General features: G+C 45.5%; 1 protein-coding gene across 16 annotated transcripts in view; it reads right to left on the bottom strand.

Annotated features, from left to right (window-relative positions):
* LOC142560552 (phosphate-regulating neutral endopeptidase PHEX-like) overlaps window positions 1-18,753 on the bottom strand; it is a 97,882-nt gene that overhangs the window by 50,450 nt on the left and 28,679 nt on the right. For all 16 annotated transcript variants that reach the window (XM_075672754.1, XM_075672753.1, XM_075672738.1 and 13 more), the window contains 2 exons: window positions 15,241-15,387; window positions 5,390-5,464 (listed from right to left, as the gene is read on the bottom strand). In XM_075672754.1, coding sequence (XP_075528869.1) covers window positions 5,390-5,464; window positions 15,241-15,369 — 204 coding nt within the window. In that variant the 5' untranslated portion in view covers window positions 15,370-15,387. The remainder of the gene's footprint in view (window positions 1-5,389; window positions 5,465-15,240; window positions 15,388-18,753) is intronic.

Genomic DNA, 18,753 nt, shown 5'->3' on the forward strand with positions numbered 1-18,753 from the left:
TGCGAGCCCTGAAGATCCTGCGGCGCCTGCTTTATTATAACCTCAGGTGCTCTCCTGAGGCCTCCGTTTCCCGGTAACATGTGCCCTTCTGGAGCAGTGCTTGTAAAGAATGCGATGTATCGTCGCGACAAAAAAAGCGACCCGTGACTTATACAACACCAGTCAGAACTTTGTCCCTTCACACACTGCGATCACCAAATGGGGCGTCCGTGCCCACTGTTTCACCATGCGGGCCCCCAGCGGCGAAGCGAAAACAAACTCGATCACACTCCGCAATGCCAGCATGGTTAGCCCTTTATGGTACAGTGGTACAAACAAGTACCACTTTTTGGCCGTGTTTCAAAGGCCCGTAATTAAACAGCTGCTCAGATTGGCGCTAAATTTACTAGTGCTGCAATCTACCCAGGTATTTAAAAAGCTTTATGTGTACTTTTATTTTATTCCGTCAAGTGGCGCGAAGAGCGACTAAGTTTTTGCAAAAGCTTTCATTACAGTTCGGTGCATGCTGCTGTGGCATGGGAAAAACTCACTGAAAGCGCTGCTTCACGATGCCTGGTAAGAATCCCCTTTTACCCGTTTACTAAATGGAACCCAGCGATTCATTTACAACCATATACGTGCACTTTGGGCGCCCTAAATGTTCACTGTTTGGAATCATCAGTTCTCGGTTTGCTTTTGGCTGGCGTTGTTAGGCCTAAGCGAATGGCTATCGCACCGGCCTAGTCGTACAGGCCGTATATTTGCATTCTTTCTGAAAGGGGAGGTATTTATTCATAAAAGCAACATAGCTGATGTCGCTCCTCGACTGACTTATCTGCTTGGCGTCTGTAGTCGCGAAGTCACGCGGGCCTGTTTATCACAAGTCGCTTGTCTCCTTCGCGTTTGCGCGGCCACACCGGTGTGAAAGCAGAGCAGCTCGAGGTGATAGCTATATCAGTTAGAGATTCTAATATTCCTAACTAAACACATTACAGGTCGCAGCCTTACACAAGAGGAGGCTGTTGCCCTCTTATTTGAATTGCCTAAGAATCCAGAACTCAGTGAAGACGACGGGGACAGCGGAAGCCATGAGGAGTTCGTCCCAGAGCCAGCGCTGCTGGAAGAGGAAGACGCTAATGATGGTGTCCCTTCTAGCAGTGTGGCTTCGAAGCGAAAGTGCTCGTATTGGTGAAAAAGACCCGCTAAAAAGAAAAGCACGCACAGGTTGCTCCATGCCGCTCTTTCGAACGAAGAGGACGACGCTCCTTTAGAAAGCTGGACTAGTAACCACCCAAACAGTATTTTAGAGGTACCAAAAATATGGGGCCCGCTGTGCTGCTCGGAAGCTCCTTTGAACCCAAAGGAGGCATTTTTGTATTTTGATGAAGAAGTCCTGGGCGTTTTCGTCACAGAGACGAACAGGTATGCCAAGTAGAAGCATCAACCAGGCGGGAACGATGTTTCCAAGCAGGAGCTTGAAGCCTTCGTAGGGTTGCTTCTTTTGACGAGTATGAACCCTACTCATCACATGTACTTGTATTGGAGTAGTGACAAATTTTTTTATGTGGAAAAAATAAGTAAAGTGACGACTTTGAAGAGATTTCAAGCAATCCTCAACTGCCTTCATATTAGTGACCTGTCAAAGCTAAAGAAAAGGGGCGAAGATGGCTATGACTGACTCGCAAAAGTCCGTTCTCTTATTGATGCTTTGAATGAACGCTTCAAGCGGCACCACACCCCTTCATGTCATGAAGCAGTGGATGAAAGTATGATACAGTTCAAAGGATGGTCCTTTTTGAAACAGTACATGCCAATGAAGCCGATCAAGCGTTTGGTATAAGGTGTGGTGCCGGGCCGATTCTGGAATAGGCTATCTTCTACAGATGCAGATTTATGAAGAAAAGCACGGCAACGAGCCTGCTAACCTAACCTTAGAAGAGCATGTAGTCTTGTCGCTCTCCGACGATGCCCAAGACAGTTCTCAGCTGTGTTTTGACAATTTCTTTACTACCACGCGACTCCTTGAAATGCTTTCCAAGAAGGGCATTCTGGAAACTGGCACTGTGCACATCAACCGCAAAGACTTGCCGCATATGATGAAGAGTGACAACAAGCTCAAGAAAGGACAGCATTTGTGGTGGTCCAAAGGGCCAGTACATACCAGTGGAAGGACAGTAAGTGTGTCACAGCCATGTCCAACTTCCACAATCCGGAAGCAGTTGTAGAAGTCAACAGTAAGGCTTTCTAGTGGTGCTCTTGTAGGAGTCACTTGCCCGAAGGCAATATCTGACTACAACACATGGATGGGTGACACGGATAGATTTCATCAGAAGCGCAGTGTCTACCCAGCAGATTGCCACTCTAAAAAAGGTTGGCACAGAATTTTCCATTATCTACTGGATGCCGCTGTTGTAAATGCTTTTGTACAATTTACCGCGCACCATGAGACAACGTACTTGTTCTTTCGGCTTTCCCTTGGCCGCAGGCTAACAAATGGACAAACTTCAGGGGACAGCATGGGATTATCGCCCATAAGAGCAAGAAGAAGGGGACTGCAAGTGTTCAGCAGATGGTAGGAGTTCCTGATGACATCAGATTTCGCGGCCAAGATCATCACCCCCAGCGGTCCGATAATCGATGGAGGGGTAGGGGGTGCTCCACGGCACAGAAGCAAGTTCGAACGAGCTTTCTGTGCAGCAAATGCCAAGTTCCGCTGTGCGTCGAATGTTTTAAGCCATTCCACAAGTGAAAGCACCATTGACTTTATAAATATCGTTCCTGTTACGCATTGTCTTTCCATTTTAAACCGCCTGCGGACAGCGGTACCAATGTGCGCCACATTTCACTTTATGTAGTAAAGTCAGTGGTACATATATGTACGCTTTTTTTCGAAAACTGCTGCATTCAGTCTCTTGAACAATGGGGCATTTTCTTTTGCCCTAATGAATGCTGTTATTTAGTTTTTATGAACGAAATTTCAAATAAAAAGTCGCACCCCACAAAGAGCTCGAGGACAAACGTATACAGCACGCGCTAGGAAACCTCCTCCGTAGTAAATCTGTAGTGCCTAGACAGAGTCACATATTCAAGGAGCAAAGGCCCCGAGATTTTCTCTCTCGCACCCGCTGTTAATCGCGCTTGCGCAGAAACGTCGAGCGCCGCTAGAAACGCCCCGCCCCGCTGTACCTACTAGCAATTGCAGTGATTCAACACGGTACGGCCATAGCGCACACAGAACCCGTAGCATCTACTAGAGGAGGCCAACACGGAACGTCTCCGCCTACCGTCCTCCGTGACGCTGCGCCTCCTTTCTCATTCCCCTCTGCGCTAAACGCCAGCTAGCCTTTCCTGTAGGTGGTGTTGCTTTGACGCGCGCTCCTCTGTACTTCCCCGGTGGATGATTCTCTTCTCTACCTCCAACCGTCTTCTTCCTCCTGCGCTCGCTTGCCTCGAAGCGACGCACATAGTTTCGCTGATTTGACAGACTGGGTATGTACCAGTACGCTTGCGCTTGACACATTAGGTGCATCTGATGTGTGAACCAAACTGAGCGTTAGCAAAAGCTGAACCAGGTGATCATCGGTAGCACGGTGTCAAGCGTGGTTGCGGCGTTCTTTCCGTGAACCAGCTGGAATAGCGTTATCGGCATTGTTTGTTGCCCTATCATTTTGTTGACAATGTTACATACGGGAAGGCGACATCCCACGTCTTGTGTTCGTCATTGATTTTCATAGTAAGTATGCCTGATTGGGTTTTATTCAGGTGGTCTATGAGACCATTCGTCTACGGGTCATAGGCAGTTCTTCTGCAGTGACTTGTGCGGCTGTAATGCGGGATTGCTTAATTAAACCATTCTACGGTCGGTGACGAGTTCGTATGGAGCACCCCGTCGAAGCAGCATGTAGAAACACAAAGTTTTATTGCGTTAGCATTCTTGGTTTTCTTCGCAAACTTTCCGTCCATGGTTGAATAGCTAGCGCATCACGCTGCTGCGCTAAGATAACAAGGTTCGAAACTAACCTCCGGATTGATTTTGGCCACTGACTGTACTCCAATGTGTACATACGCACCTTTCTTCAAGAAATCCCTTCACGGTGATGTGACAGTAGATGGGGCACTGGGTATGCATCGCTGTTCAATTAAGCTTTTTCACGGCGACTTGGAGCGCTGGTTATGTGCTACTCGTTCTGGCCTGGTCTTCAGTGTACCTTTTTGACGCCAACTTCGGTCAGCAAAGTGCCACCGAACGTCTTTGACGCCAAGTCAGATAGCTAGGTATGTGGCACTAGAACTGCACCGCCTGTAAAATTACGAAAATAATCCCTTAAATTTTTCCAATACTATGCGGAATCGCACCCTTCGCAAGGGTTGCTGAATGATAGAAGCCCAACCCATTAGCAGGCTGCACCAAAAATGCACTTGGTATGTGCCGCTTTTCAATGAACGCCTTTTACGAGAACGCTTTAGCAAGCTGCGCCATGATTGCAGTGGGTATGTACCAACTTTTGAATGGCCCGCTTGCCAACTTTGGTCACTGGGTATGTGCCACTGAATGTGCGGCAAGCGAGGGAACAATCCTAAGCGTCCCATGGCACCGGCGACCGACGCTTCTTGTCTCGGAGGCCAGGCACGTGCCTGCAGGCAATGCCACATGATGGCGCAGCCTGTCCCGAAAAAAGCGCCCAAGTGGAGACCAGTTGCCACGTGACGAGTTTCTCAGCGTTCACATTCATCAGTTCGCCATACATTTTGGACGCCACGTGCAGGCTTTGCGGCGGCGGCACTCTACGACGCAGGTTTCTTAGGAAAAGCGCAAAGAAAAATGCAGAAAAAGAACGAATGATCGGAAATCAGTATAGCAGAAGAACACATAGTGCACTTCAATATTTTAATCATTTTAGGTGTCGCAATAATAAGACTTCCTCATACGAAAATTTCAGAGTGTAGATATCTTAATGGCGTGTTTGAATGTTCAATTTTCTTTCCATGCTTGCGTTTTCGACTAATCACATCATAACTTTAATTATGCACAGACGGGAATAAGTTCTCACAAGACTTTCCTAACTTGTCGGCAGCGCTAGATATTATCAAAAGGATTGGTCATACGTAGCGGTGCTATGCTCTGCTAAGTATGCGAAACCAGCATTCATTGCGGAACTTTTCACTTCACAATGCGTTCTTCTGTGCATTGATGGTTTGAGGGTAAAAATATAATAATCAAGGACGGAAAATTTATAGAATTCCTCAAATTAGTCATCCATAAACAAAAATTTGTTTTTGTACTTGATCAGCAATAATCGAACAAGGAAAGAAAACATTTAGAACGTTGCAGCAACAAGTATTGTGGTGTCGCACCATCGTTGTTTCTTTATCTAGTTGAAGTGATTATTGGTTGCAATGCGTGACTCACAGTGGGATATTCTGCTTCCAACGAAGATAGATTGTAGGCTTTAAAATGATAATATTCGGTGAATAAATACGACACCTGAAAAATATTGCAAGCATTAAATGTTGGATAATAAGGATGCTTTCAATAGGACAAAAACATAAACAGCCATGACGTTATTTTGTAAAACACACGTACCATGATTTGAAGCTTTAAGTCATTCAGCTGAAGTAATCGCTACTGGGGAAGGGACAAGTACAGTTATTCACGGCATCGTCAGCTGGTTTTTTTAATATAAGCAGTTTTGAAGCCGTCATCATTGTGCAAAAGATCGGTAACTGTGTCCCCACTACTTAATTACTAATAAGTAATTTCTCGATTGCGGTTACAACTTGGCACTCTCGCGCCATTGCACAAGCACAAACTGATCACGTCTAGAATTTGCTTCAATACCTTAGTACTTATGGTTTATTTTTCATTTGAGATTTCTTAGACACCACAAATGTATTTAAATTGTTCTTGGAAGGAATGATAAGGAAACTGAGCGGAAATTGATTGCAACGGAAAAGAATAGCCAAACGCTTTCAAAGAAGCATGGTTTTTTTAATGATACGCTTGAACACCTATATTTGTTGGAGCGACGAACTTCAAGGATACCTTGTTGTTTCATAGCGTAATTCCGCGAACAAAAGTGCCGTTAAACAGCGCATTCGTAATGACAGTACAGGGGTGCCTATACATATAAAGCGATTCTTTATGCGTGTGTTGTATTCTGCAGCGGGTCAGTGGGGTGGAAGGCAACCACGATCGTCCTCTCACACCGTCACCATAGGCAGAGAGGATGAGAGGGCGGCGAGAGATCCAAAGGGCTGCCCTTTTGGAGTCCCTCACCACAAAAAGAATGTGCGTTCCAAAAGCCTTTCATACGTATCTAAAGCTAAAACAAGAAAATTCATAAGTTTATGTTCGATGGCACTTGACGAAAATGGTTCCTTGAGTACCAAATACACAAGAAAGACCAAACGGGCACGCATACATAGCCGGAATGAAATTATCACACCTTTTCCTGTGTTTCATCATATTCTTATTTTAAGGCAGATAAAGTGATGTTCTGTGAGTGTTTTCCCGTAGTCTGCAAGTGCGGTGAATAGAAATAGCCTCATGCTAGCCTAATCTTGCATGAAAGTTTGCGTTCGAAAGCTGTAGTAACATTTATTTGCAAAACAATAGTGGGAAGCATTCATGTAAGGCTTGTTTTACTCTATTTCATCCTTATTTCCAACATTTCAGCATTTAATCACAATTATTTACGCTACCCAATAATATAAAGCATGCGGTGGCGCCTTCAGCCATACTGGAGGAGGGAAACGAAGTAGTGTTGTATCATTGTGACGTCGGTGGCTGGTATTCTAGGATGGAGTGTCATAGGGGTCTTCAAGCCATGCGTAAGCTAGGGCAAACGCACGGCAGCAGCGGTGTTGTGGCTTAGTGGCACAGAAATTGCTGCGTAATCTTACCGCTTCGCTTAGGCTTAGCATGGCGTTCACTCCGTCCTGAAATTTACGAGCTCGTGAAGTGCAAATAATACCATTTGTAAACGCGTATAAACATGAGATGTGTGGCGCGGTGAGATCGGCTGATCAGTGATACTTGTGGAGGTGAAAATGGCGACAAAGTGCTCAGGTGCGCATGTGACGCGGGAGCCTCTGTGAGATCCACCTTGCTATTCTGACATGGAGCGTCCTGTCAGGTTCAGGGAGCGCTCAGCCATAACGCTAACAGTAACTCCCCATCGTCTGCATAACTATTCGCTTTATTAACAGAAATATTCACTTGAAGCCGCGTACCTGCTGCAGTGAGGATTTTTGCCGTTAGGATATTCAACTAGCACATCTTGGTACTGGCACAAACAGTTCCGCACTAGTACAGAGCTCCAGTAGTAAAGCCGACTTGTCACACGTGTGTTCTCTTCAGCGGCGTCAGTGCCTGATCGGAAGGGCGACTTTCAAGGCATCTTGAAAGTCGCCCTTCCGATTCTCTCTCCTCTCTCCCACATCCGCCACTGGGAGAGAGGTTGAAAGAGTAGTGGCGGGAGTGGAGTACTGCCTTGCCGAGTACTCCACCAGAGCATTTACAGCTTCATAAACACCAAATTTATCGCGCGATAGCTCGTGTGTCTCGGCGTGCACACGGCGTAGAACGCACCCCGCAACTCCGTCGCCCGAGAAAGCGTGACATTTGTTATGATACTTTCGTCACATAAAGTCGAGATACTGCCAAATTGTTGAAATAGCCAATTAAAGCGTTTGGTACTCAGCTTTCAGCAGTTCGAACGCGTGACCATAGGGATCAGGAAAGTTAAACGAACCTGCCACGTAGCAGAACGGCAAGCACCACGAGCCAACTAGCTTAGCTGCTAAGTGGAATTAACCGCTAGCAATTACATGAAAGGACATATTTTATATTCATCTCATTGGCTCAAAATTAAACGCGTGTGGGGCATGGCATCCTTAGTTGCAGTTCAAAAGACACATACCGTTTATAGTACCATTTAAGTCGAGATACTTTGACCGATGAGTCAGAGATTACATTGCAGTGGCAAATGAAAAATATAATTCTTAGATAAGCTAACACCAAATAAATAGGCCCTTTTGAAGTAAAGCCCAATAAACTTCTTGTCCTGATGTTCTTGCCATGGCAAGATGTTCTTGCAATGACGATAACCTTGTGCTCATGCATCAAAGTACAGTCTCTTCTGCCTTGCGAAATGAGTGCACGCATACCATAGTCTCAGAGTTCATGTGAGACAAAAGATTTCTCATGCGCACAACGCTCTCTGAATGCGCTACAGCATCTCTTGTAATGACCCTTACTTTACACGCATAGATGCCACAAGTGTCAAAATTTACGCTCGCAAGTTCCAAAGCCATCAGACAGCCCTGGGGAAAATACATCCTGCTCTCAAGTGCCCAATCACATTGGGTATCGATTTTTAACTCTGTAGGGATAGTAACCTCCTTTTTAATGCGAATATTTATTGCTAGTTCCAGCAATTTTGCATTTCACGCAATCCGATTTCTGATAATTGCAGATCTTGACTCCGACGATGTGATTTATCTTTCATTGATTTCTTTTGCAATGGCTTCCTGAACACCCGCTGTGTTGCCGCTGCCATCTGCCGTAGCGTTCTTATGGCCATCATCGTCGCTATGCTGTCGTCAGCGTGCCGACGTCTTGTCGTTACAAAGAGTGCTAACCTTATAGGCACGCACGTAACGCCAACACAATTTCCAAGCCCAGCTGGAGCTGCTTGGTCAGCTGCTCTTACAATGCTTGTTACAACATTGATTCCCACACAGTTTGGGATCAGAATAGATTTTAAGGCGTGACGAACCTGCACTTGGAGAAGCAGTGTTTCGTAAACCGTGAATGTGCAAGTTTTCTTCCGTAATTTTTGCGGGTGGACGGGTTCACCGCTGGCGCAGAGTCCAAGCTCCACTAGTATTTTACAAGATAGCTCCCTAGCCCCTGAGGACGCTCAGGCCATGCCGAAGCTTACACTATTTTTTGTAGAATAGTTCATTGGAGATGTTCACAAAACGAAACCAATAGGGTAATGAGCAAAACCATTTACTCGAAAAAGTACTTGAAACCATTTACTTACGCCAAAGACTTGAAAAATTATAGACCGATCAGCTTACTGTCCGTTGCCTACAAAGTATTTAGTAAGGTAATTGCGAATAGAATCAGGAGCACCTTAGACTTCCGTCAACCAAAGGACCAGTCAGGATTCCGTAAAGGCTACTCAACAATAGACCATATTCATACTATCAATCATGTGATAGAAAAATGTGCGGAATATAACCAACCTATATATATAGCTTTCATTGATTACGAGAAAGCGTTTGATTCAGTCGAAACCTCAGCAGTCATGGAGGCATTGCGGAATCATGGTGTAGACGAGCCGTATGTAAAAATACTGAAATATATCTATAGCGGCTCCACAGCCACCGTAGTCCTCCATAAAGAAAGCAACAAAATTCCAATAAAGAAAGGCGTCAGACAGGGACATACGATCTCACCAATGCTATTCACAGCGTGTTTACAGGATGTATTTCGAGACCTGGATTGGGTAGAATTCGGGATAAGAGTTAATGGAGAATACCTTAGTAACTTGCGATTCGCTGATGATATTGCCTTGCTTAGTAACTCAGGGGACCAACTGCAATGCATGCTCACTGACATGGAGAGGCAAAGCCGGAGGGTGGGTCTAAAAATTAATCTGCAGAAAACTAATATTTAACAGTCACGGAAGAGAACAGCAGTTTACGATAGGTAGTGAGGCACTGGAAGTGGTAAGGGAATATATCTACTTAGGACAGGTAGTGACTGCGGATCCGGGTCATGAGAGAGAAATAATCAGAAGAATAAGAATGGGCTGGGGTGCATTTGGCAGGCATTCTCAGATCATGAACAGCAGGTTACCATTATCCCTCAAGAGAAAAGTTTATAACAGCTGTGTCTTACCAGTACTCAGGTAGGGGGCAGAAACTTGGAGGCTTACGAAATGGGTTCTACTTAAATTGAGGACGACGCAACGACCTATGGAAAGAAGAATGATAGGTGTAACGTTAAGGGATAAGAAAAGAGCAGATTGGGGAGGGAACAAACGCGAGCTAATAATATCTTAGTTGAAATCAAGGAAAAGAATTGGGCATGGGCAGGACACGTAATGAGCAGGGATGATAACCGATGGTCATTAAGAGTTACAGAATGGATTCCAAGAGAAGGGAAGCGTAGCAGACGGCGGCAGAAAGTTAGGTGGGCGGATGAGATTAAGAAGTTTGCAGGGACAACATGGCCACAATTAGTACATGACCGGGGTAGTTGGACAAGTATGGGAGAGGCCTTTGCCCTGCAGTGGGCGTAACAAGGCTGATGATGATGATGATGATGATGATGATGATGATGATGATGATGATTTGGCGAAAACAAATAGTACATTGAATAGACTGGTCAAGGATACAAACTCAATACATTTCTGGCAAATCGCATTGAGCGCAGCATTTTGAGTTTCATACAGGTCATATACGAAAATCGCTACGACAAGGTTGTTACTGTATTTCAGCAAAGAAAACATTTAGATCATTTCCCAATAAGTCCAACTTATATGACAGAAGACTCGATATTGCCTCTCCTGCAAGGCATATGCCCAGAACATTGGAACTAGCAATAGGCAGTTCCGTCAAACACAACCGACAATGCTTCGCATCAACCAGGGAAAATAAATTCTATTCTCACACAAACCTTCCAAGAAAACCCCACTTTACATTCTTTCTACAACTACGCGCCTACGTGCTGTCTCGTGTCCGCCTTCTTCGTGTGTTGTTTTATTCGGCGCCGTCTTTGTAATCATGCTTAACCAACTAGCCCACCAACACATGCTCAGTTTCTGCAACTCGGAAAGTATTGTTTGGCCTTCTTAGAGAGACGACAGCACAAATGTATTCGTAACAGGTGACTGAACAATTTTGCAAAATTTCACATGAAAATTGGACTTTAACATTAAAAAATCTGCGATAGAGAGTCAAGTTCTAGAGAAATAGGTGAGAAAGATCAATACAGGAAGCTTCGTTTAAATGGTACAAAGGCCTCCCATCACGTTACCATTGTCCGAGCCAAATAATTGAATTCTTGCATAAGCAACGCTGACGCTTTAAAAATCAAGAAATTTCGTCCTTAAAACAAGGACAACCTCCAGACACTCCTGTCAACACACAGAAACGCAACTTCGTTGGCAATGCAAGCACGCAAACTTCAAACTATAATGGAAACACTGGTGAAATTCTGTAAAGTTCGGATGCTTTGCGCAATGGCGTTTAAAAGTCAAGTTGATGTTTCAGGCAGGTTACAGTATAATTCCCCGCTATAGCGCATGCTGTGGCCAGCATGTCAAAATAAACGTGCCACAGCATATATGATAGTCGCAGGCCAAGATTTATGATCTTGCGACACCTTAGGAAATCGGCTTGCTCATTCGAAAACTAGACAATCCTATCTCGTGAATTATCGCTGAACACGACAGTTACAGTTTCCTTCCAGCATTTTGCGATAGTTGTGTATCAAAACAAGCTGGACTGCTTTTGTTATCGATCTTTAGATTGTGCGCGAGGCATAATATCCAAGGGAATCAGTGGAGCGCAACATGAAAATTTCATTTTTTATAGCGTGCAGAACTTCGGGGGCACCACAATCTCATTGTACTCTTGGTTTCCCTCCTCGACTAAAAAACATGCTGGTGTGCTTGCACAAGGCCTAGTTTGGTGAAGACCATATGCAGCCATTTCCCCTCATGAAGTGGTGGTCCAACCGTCACGGTGAACACGAAAGCCTGCAAACGCTTTGCTGTGAAGGTAAAAGGTTTGCGCAGAAGACACTCTTAAAGATACAGACACGCAGGGACATCTTGAAAGCCAGCAGACTGCTAAGAGCTCTTCTGTGTGCTATGGAAACGAAAGCCGTCACGTTCTCCTTTAGCGCCTCAAAGCTTTCAAACAAAGCCATGGAGACTAGATGCCCCTTCCGCCATCGTCAACTGGTAACCCTAATATCACAGACTTGACCCGGATACGGATACTGAGATACGGCTGTCACCTAGATTAACGCAGTCGCTGGCATCTGCATATGTTTGACAACTTCTACGGCCATCCCCTACGACTTGCCAGTTAATGTGCCTAGTGCGAAAGCACATTAAAAATACGCCAGACGGAAGACATCGTCATTCTTCCGTCATAGTACATTGTTTTGGTACCAATGTATCCGTAGCTTGCTTGCGTTATCCGCGGGACGTCTCAAACCCCAGATGCGCTTGCTGACCTTCTTTCTACCGCAACTAAAACTTTGACCAGTGTAGCAATTTCTCTCAATGTTATTTACTATTCACTCCTTAAATTTCACGACCCAAATCGTGTTAGGGGACTATATGCCTCTTATTGTTTATGGCTTTGAAACGGAAGTGTCGAAACATTACTAATATTCTGCAGAGGGTTTAGCCGCATTGTCTGTCCATCTGTTACTTGCGTTGGAGAACATGTGCAGCCTTTCCTACCGGATTGCTCTTTGGTGCCGCCCTTCTAATCCTTGGATGTGCATACAGGGAGTAACTAACGCCGCATGCACAGCAATCGTGCCGGCTCTTTTCGGCGTTTGCATTTTAGTCAACAATAAATTTCACACACGCGTACCATCCAGTTCGAATAAATATTCTGGGCCACTCCTTCAGGCAAGAGCATTTCTCAGTGGCTTCTGGCGTGTTTTGCCAATGGAGATGCTCACATTTTCGAGATCAACATCTGTTTCCGTCCCTCCACTTCTCACGGCCAGGTTCAGTTGCTACAAACTTCAACTCCACTGCCAGCTACAGCATTGCCTCTTATTTCCACGAAGGAGCTGAAGAAGGTGCATGAAGCTCACTCACATAGGTAAGAGCTTCGGACATCGTCGGATCCACCATTCGGCACAGAGTAAGCATGTCCTGAACGTAATGTGGGACTGGGACTTAGTGCATGTCCGGACACGCGATGCGAGGTCTTTTTGGGTGGCACGCTGATATCCAACATGTTTGCCAAGCAAATTCTTCAGCTTTTCTTTACACACCTTCCAGCTAGTCAGTTCCTCCTCCTGGGCCTCAAATCAGACGATTGAAGTTCCCGCGAGCTAAATTGTCAGTTTACCTAGCATGATTATCTGGTGCCGGTGATTGCTTGCGCTCATCTATTCGTACAGTTGAAGCCAATCTTCAAGATCGGTGTTGTGAATGCCGGAGAAGATTCTTGGGTCACGCGGTTTTGCCAGAATTACGGTGGGTGACAGAGGCGTCGTGCCTGAAGCACTCTAACCTTGAGCTGATATTAAAGACGCCGACAAGGAGAGGCGGCTGCACAATTATATCTTGCTCTTGAGCAAGCAACATCCGACAAGATGTTACCGGGAAAAAGAAGCATGAAATATATTTAGAGAATATTCAAAATAACACTACCGGATGACACGATGACACTTAGCTGGCGAAGCCACGAGCACTGCCTTCTTTTGATGAATTTTGAATGTCTCCTTCATCAATCTGTTGGAATATGTACGCTCGTCAGTTTGGATGCCATCTTATATTACTGAAACATAGCCCTCAAGGGTAGGGAAATAATTATCGTAATTTCTGTCATATCTGGTGTACTGTACTAGAGCAATGGCATGATGGTACCCACAGGTGTCGGCCTTGGTGTTTTCCAAGTCCCGGGACACTTTTTTTGTCCCGGTTTCTACCACAGTGAACGTAGCTGCAGCATAGGGGGTCCCAGCAAGTAGACACGTGAGCACAAATAAAAGGAACGGACAGCACAACGCTTTTACTACTCCTTTGACTTGTGCTCGCGTCTGTACTTGCTGGAGCCCCCTATATTGTCACCATGCATGTACTAGCCCAACATATTGTTCATACTGTTCAAAGCGAGCTGTTCATTATACTAGGCGCCTCCAGCGTACTAATATGCCAAGCAAGGAATCTTTCATTATTGGCCTGGAGCTTCTCGGCCTCTTCAATCTCTGTACCGCTGGCAATGAATTGACATACGCATTATCCAACCCGTTACGCCATAGCAATGCCTCATCTTTCCAGTTATGCTTCGAACCTCGCTCAATTCTTGATGCAAGACGTCGTATACATCACAGTGATCCTCATCAGCGTCTTCCCGAACGGTGTTGCTGCTTCTTGCCTTCGGTCACCCAAGAATTACTTTCCTCTGGTGCCACTACACAAAAGGTTACGACTGCGCACCACGCTCAAACGATCGCCCTTATCAAACGACTAATGGCACAAATACCAATATAGCCTCCTTATACGTTTCATCAAATCATTGCGACTGGGACACTGTGCGACCTGTATTCACCCTTGACTATACGCCGCAACACGACACTGCTGGCTAATCTGAATTCAGCGATCTGCATGGAGAAGTAACCTTGCCTATCGATACGCCTCTTCTGAGCACTGCCCAGCGATTTAGTGAGCACAGGCTTATTCCAAGACCCGCACAGAGATCCGCCCTACCTTCTAGGTTGTCTTTCCCGTCTATCTCTAGAGATTTCCTTACTTTCATAGTTAATAAATAAATAAATAAATAGCTTTGTTTTGACCAATACTAAAAGATTTTCAGTGTAAAAATGTCGCCGGGAAAAAAGAGGCCTAATGACAGCTTGACAATATCCCAGCCACCCATCGAATAGGACGTAGCTTGTGCTTTGCTGAATCATTTTATCATGCAAGATCAAATCTTACTAGAAATTTCAGACAGTATCTCCGAAATATGTTTACACTGCACACAATATTCATACTCTAAAATGAGCCAGGCTCGGAGTTTTGCATGATAACATTGGCTAAGTAAGTTGAAAGAAACTGTGGATGCCTATGAAGTAACCGATATATATATATACTGATTGTTTTGTCACCCTCTACAGCCAAACACTCATGTAATTAAACGTAGGTGTGGGTTCAATAAGCGCACGTGGTCAAAGTTGTTCTGGAGTCTCCCACTGCGACGTGCTTCGCACTCATGGCGTGGTTTTGTTTGTTTCACTGATTGAGTGATTGTCTCCGCGTGTGACGTTCTAACGGTACTCGCAACTGATGAAAGGTGACTTAATAGGAACACCGGATGAGTCTACACAGACGGCAATTTTCTAGCACGGACACAAGCCGGTAGGCACGAGCGTTCTTGCATTTTGCCACGTAAGAATACCACTATCTTAGCCGAAGGCTCAGCAGTAACCACTTCTCAAACCATAGTGGTTAGTATGACTATTGAATTAGTAAAAATGTACATACTCACATTCTGAGCGAAAGACGCCAATTCCTTAGTTAGGTTTGCAAGCCTTGAACTTTCAATTTGGGGTAATAATAATTTTATAGTGTTGTTTACTAATACTTTGATATTCGGCACACTTCTTATATTGTACATATCGGGTATACGGTCAATCTGAAAAATTTAACAGTAAGAATAAGAAGAGTATACGTAAAGCTATCATGTAACTTAGAAACTTACTAAATCTACTTTTTAAAAAAGCAAGAAGCAGCGAATGCTCTTCTTATATTACAATTTCGCTGTTGTGTGCTTATAATCTTGCTATTTTTTTCTATATTCAGTTCGTTAGTCCAACAGATTCTACGCTTTTTCTCCCGTAAGTCTAAGTCAACAGGAACGCAAAATTGACTATAGTTCGCCGGAAAATAATTTGCCGAGGTCAATATGTTTAGCTCGATTAGTTCTATTGTTATGTGATTGCTCAATAATGCTCTATTTGATTAGCTCTATTTGTTAATAATGTGTGCAGCAGGTAGCTACTATGGCATGTGGGCATGCTGAATTTTCCTTAAAATGTTGCCTTCGGCCTCAATTTACGAAGATACAAGATTAAACGCAAAATCATTATCCTGCAAGTATCTTTATAGCATCGAATATGCAGTGGGCTTTGTCCTGCGAAGCTTTGAACTGCGGCGCGAAGTGTTCGATTAAAGCGACAGACGTTCTTTATCTACTTGAACCAATTTCAGTTGTGGCACAATCACATTCTTTCCCTGGTTGGTGCACTGTTATCATTCTAAGCAACCCAAATTGTCTAGTATCTTGGGCCACTAGGAATGTGCGCGCTTCGGTGTTGCCGAGCAGACAACATGGGCCACCTGCATGTGCCTCAACAGACAGCCTACAGCAACGTGTTCGACAGAATAAAGCTGCATCAACAGTGCTGCTGATTTCAACTCTTGTTCTGCGCTTCAATGGCGCCGTAAGCGAGGTTTGGGTTGTATATATAAGGAGATCGAAGTATTCTAAAACACGCACAAGGGCTAAAATGATCACGTTGTCTTGCGTTTTTTCTATTTTTGTTCTTTCTCGATTTCTGTTGCGCATACGTATACTAAATTCCAGTATACGTCCTCTGCAAGAACTATTCAGTTGAGAGTCACTACTGCCCGTGTGTGCTTCTCGGTGGTCCGTGTTGTTTCTTGTGTTGAACAAGTCAGTTGAAAGATCAATCAAGACGAACTACTCAAGCTGTATGTTAGGTTAATTGTGCTACTTGCTTATCTCCACGCAACCCAGTCTAATTATTAATATGTTCTGAAACATCATTCGACAAGTAAAACCCTTATCAACCCTTGTCAGTCGTTATCAAACTTATCGGAATAATGTGACCCTTATCAACCTTGTCGGGCTCGATCCAAGCCTTATCCGGCCTTATCGGTGGGTAACAACCTTATCGCAATCATTCCGATTCTTATCAACTATATATTTGTGATGTGTGGTGCGCGACATGGTGCGGTGATCGGGACGGTCAGGAGCAGACGACAAGGAGTGCACGCGCAAAGGCGAATTCCGTGCTGGAAGGAGAAAAATGACAACGCCGAAAAGCGTCCGGCACGTGAACGCGCGGCGCAAGAAAAACAATTAAAAGAAGAAAAGTAAACCATTTAGGGAAGACCACGGGGCGTCAGGCAGCCAATCGGAGAATGCCTAATCGGCCAGAGACAAGAAAAAGCGTGGTGCGCTGGCAGAAGGAGGAGACGCAGAGGAGACGTTGGGGAGACGCCGGGAGAGTTCCTGGAAGCGACGCCAGGAGGAGGTCTACCACCGGGAGTTGAAGACGGGCCGTCGGGTTCCGGACCCGAGCCACCAGGACTTCACCCGACCGGGGCCTCCTGCCCGCCCGTTCCTGTGCGTCGCCCGTCTACCCGAGCGTGCCGTCAGCTCCTCAAGGCCGGTGAGCTTCTGCGCCCGTGGGCAGGACGAGAACAGTCGGGCTACGGGCCCGAGTACAACGCCAGCTGACCGGCGAGAATGCCACCCCCGTCTGTCGTGCCGCCTGCTGCCCGAGGCCGGCGTTCAAGCTTCTGTGCCCGTGGGCAGGACAAGAGCAGTTGGGCTACGGGCCCGAGCTCTACACCCAGCTGCCCGGCCAGAACGCCGCCGCCGTCTGCTCGTGCCACCAAGCCGCCTGCTTTACCTCTCCAAGCCAGAGCTGGCGCGCTCCGGTCAGTCAACTTACACCACGACCTTTTGTGAGACCGGTACAACTCCTTTCGTCAGCTTGTCGCCGCGTCGCCGCGGCGAGACTGTTGTGTGTCCCTGCCGTCGTGGCAAGCCCGGACTCGCGCACTAGTTAGCTCCATACTAGCCCCAAGTGTTTCTTTCTGCGATGATGTCTATTTGAGTGTTTCTTTCATGTTTTCTATTTTCTTCTATTTCTTTTAAGCCTTTTTTGTTCCATTAAATGTTTGTGTGTGTGGTCGAAAAGAACGGCTTTGTCCTCAATTGGGTTCTCGGAGGCTCCGCCTAAGATAACCGTAAGAACCTTATGAGTACACGAACCGTTGTCCCCATATTAGGGTCATCACAATATCCTCATCAACGTTATCAGTCTTAATCTGATCCTAATCGGTGCTCACCACAATTGCTCCCCCGTTATAAGCCCTTTTCGCTAATTAACACCTTATCCATCCGCGTCGAATCTTTATCAATCGTGATGAGGCCCAGATAACCCCTCATCGCGCCTTATCAACTCAATGACAGCATGTCTGCCCGTGTTACACGAGGTCAAGCGCATGATGCCCCACAGATCAGTGGCATTTCAGCCGGTGAAAGAACGGCCCTACGGAAGGCGCATACCGCGACCACAGGAACGCATGGCTACGCACCGTATTTGGCAATAAATTTTCAGAAAACGGAATTTTCCTGATGTCTACAATTCTGCAAGTTAGCCTGCATGTAGTCAGAGATATGGCTTTTATTCTACCATTACCAAATCTTTCAACTAAGCCTTCCTATACACTGTTCTCCTTTCACGTTTGTTATGCACTACATGTCCAACACATTCATACAGTTCAGGTATATTCGCTTTCTTCAAGCATGGGTGTTTAGCACAGTGGGCGAAACACTCGGCGTCTGAGCTTTAGGGCGGAGGCTGGAAACGCACCACCACTGTCGTTTTATTGCGATGGCAAGTATATTACGGACACTCCAGGAGCATTTCTCCGGTCGTCGTCGCAGTGAGGCTCCGTATAGATTTCAAGGGCGGTAAAATCGTTGCCGCGCGCTGTATGCTGTGAACCTTGATACCTGTATAAACCTCAGCTTGAATACGCCGCATCCGTGTGGTCTCCCTATCAGAAATACTTGATCGAAAAACTCCAATCTATCCAAAATAGAGCTGCGCGTTTTATTTCACGTTGTTATGACTAACAAAAGCATAACACAAATTAAACTTGACCTCTCTATTTACAGCCCTTGCATGATCGTTGCGATATAGCCCTGCTATCCTTATTTCATAAATATGTCCATAATACA

The sequence above is a fragment of the Dermacentor variabilis genome, chromosome 10 (genome assembly GCF_050947875.1).
Source record: "Dermacentor variabilis isolate Ectoservices chromosome 10, ASM5094787v1, whole genome shotgun sequence".
Taxonomy (NCBI): Eukaryota; Metazoa; Arthropoda; class Arachnida; order Ixodida; family Ixodidae; genus Dermacentor; species Dermacentor variabilis.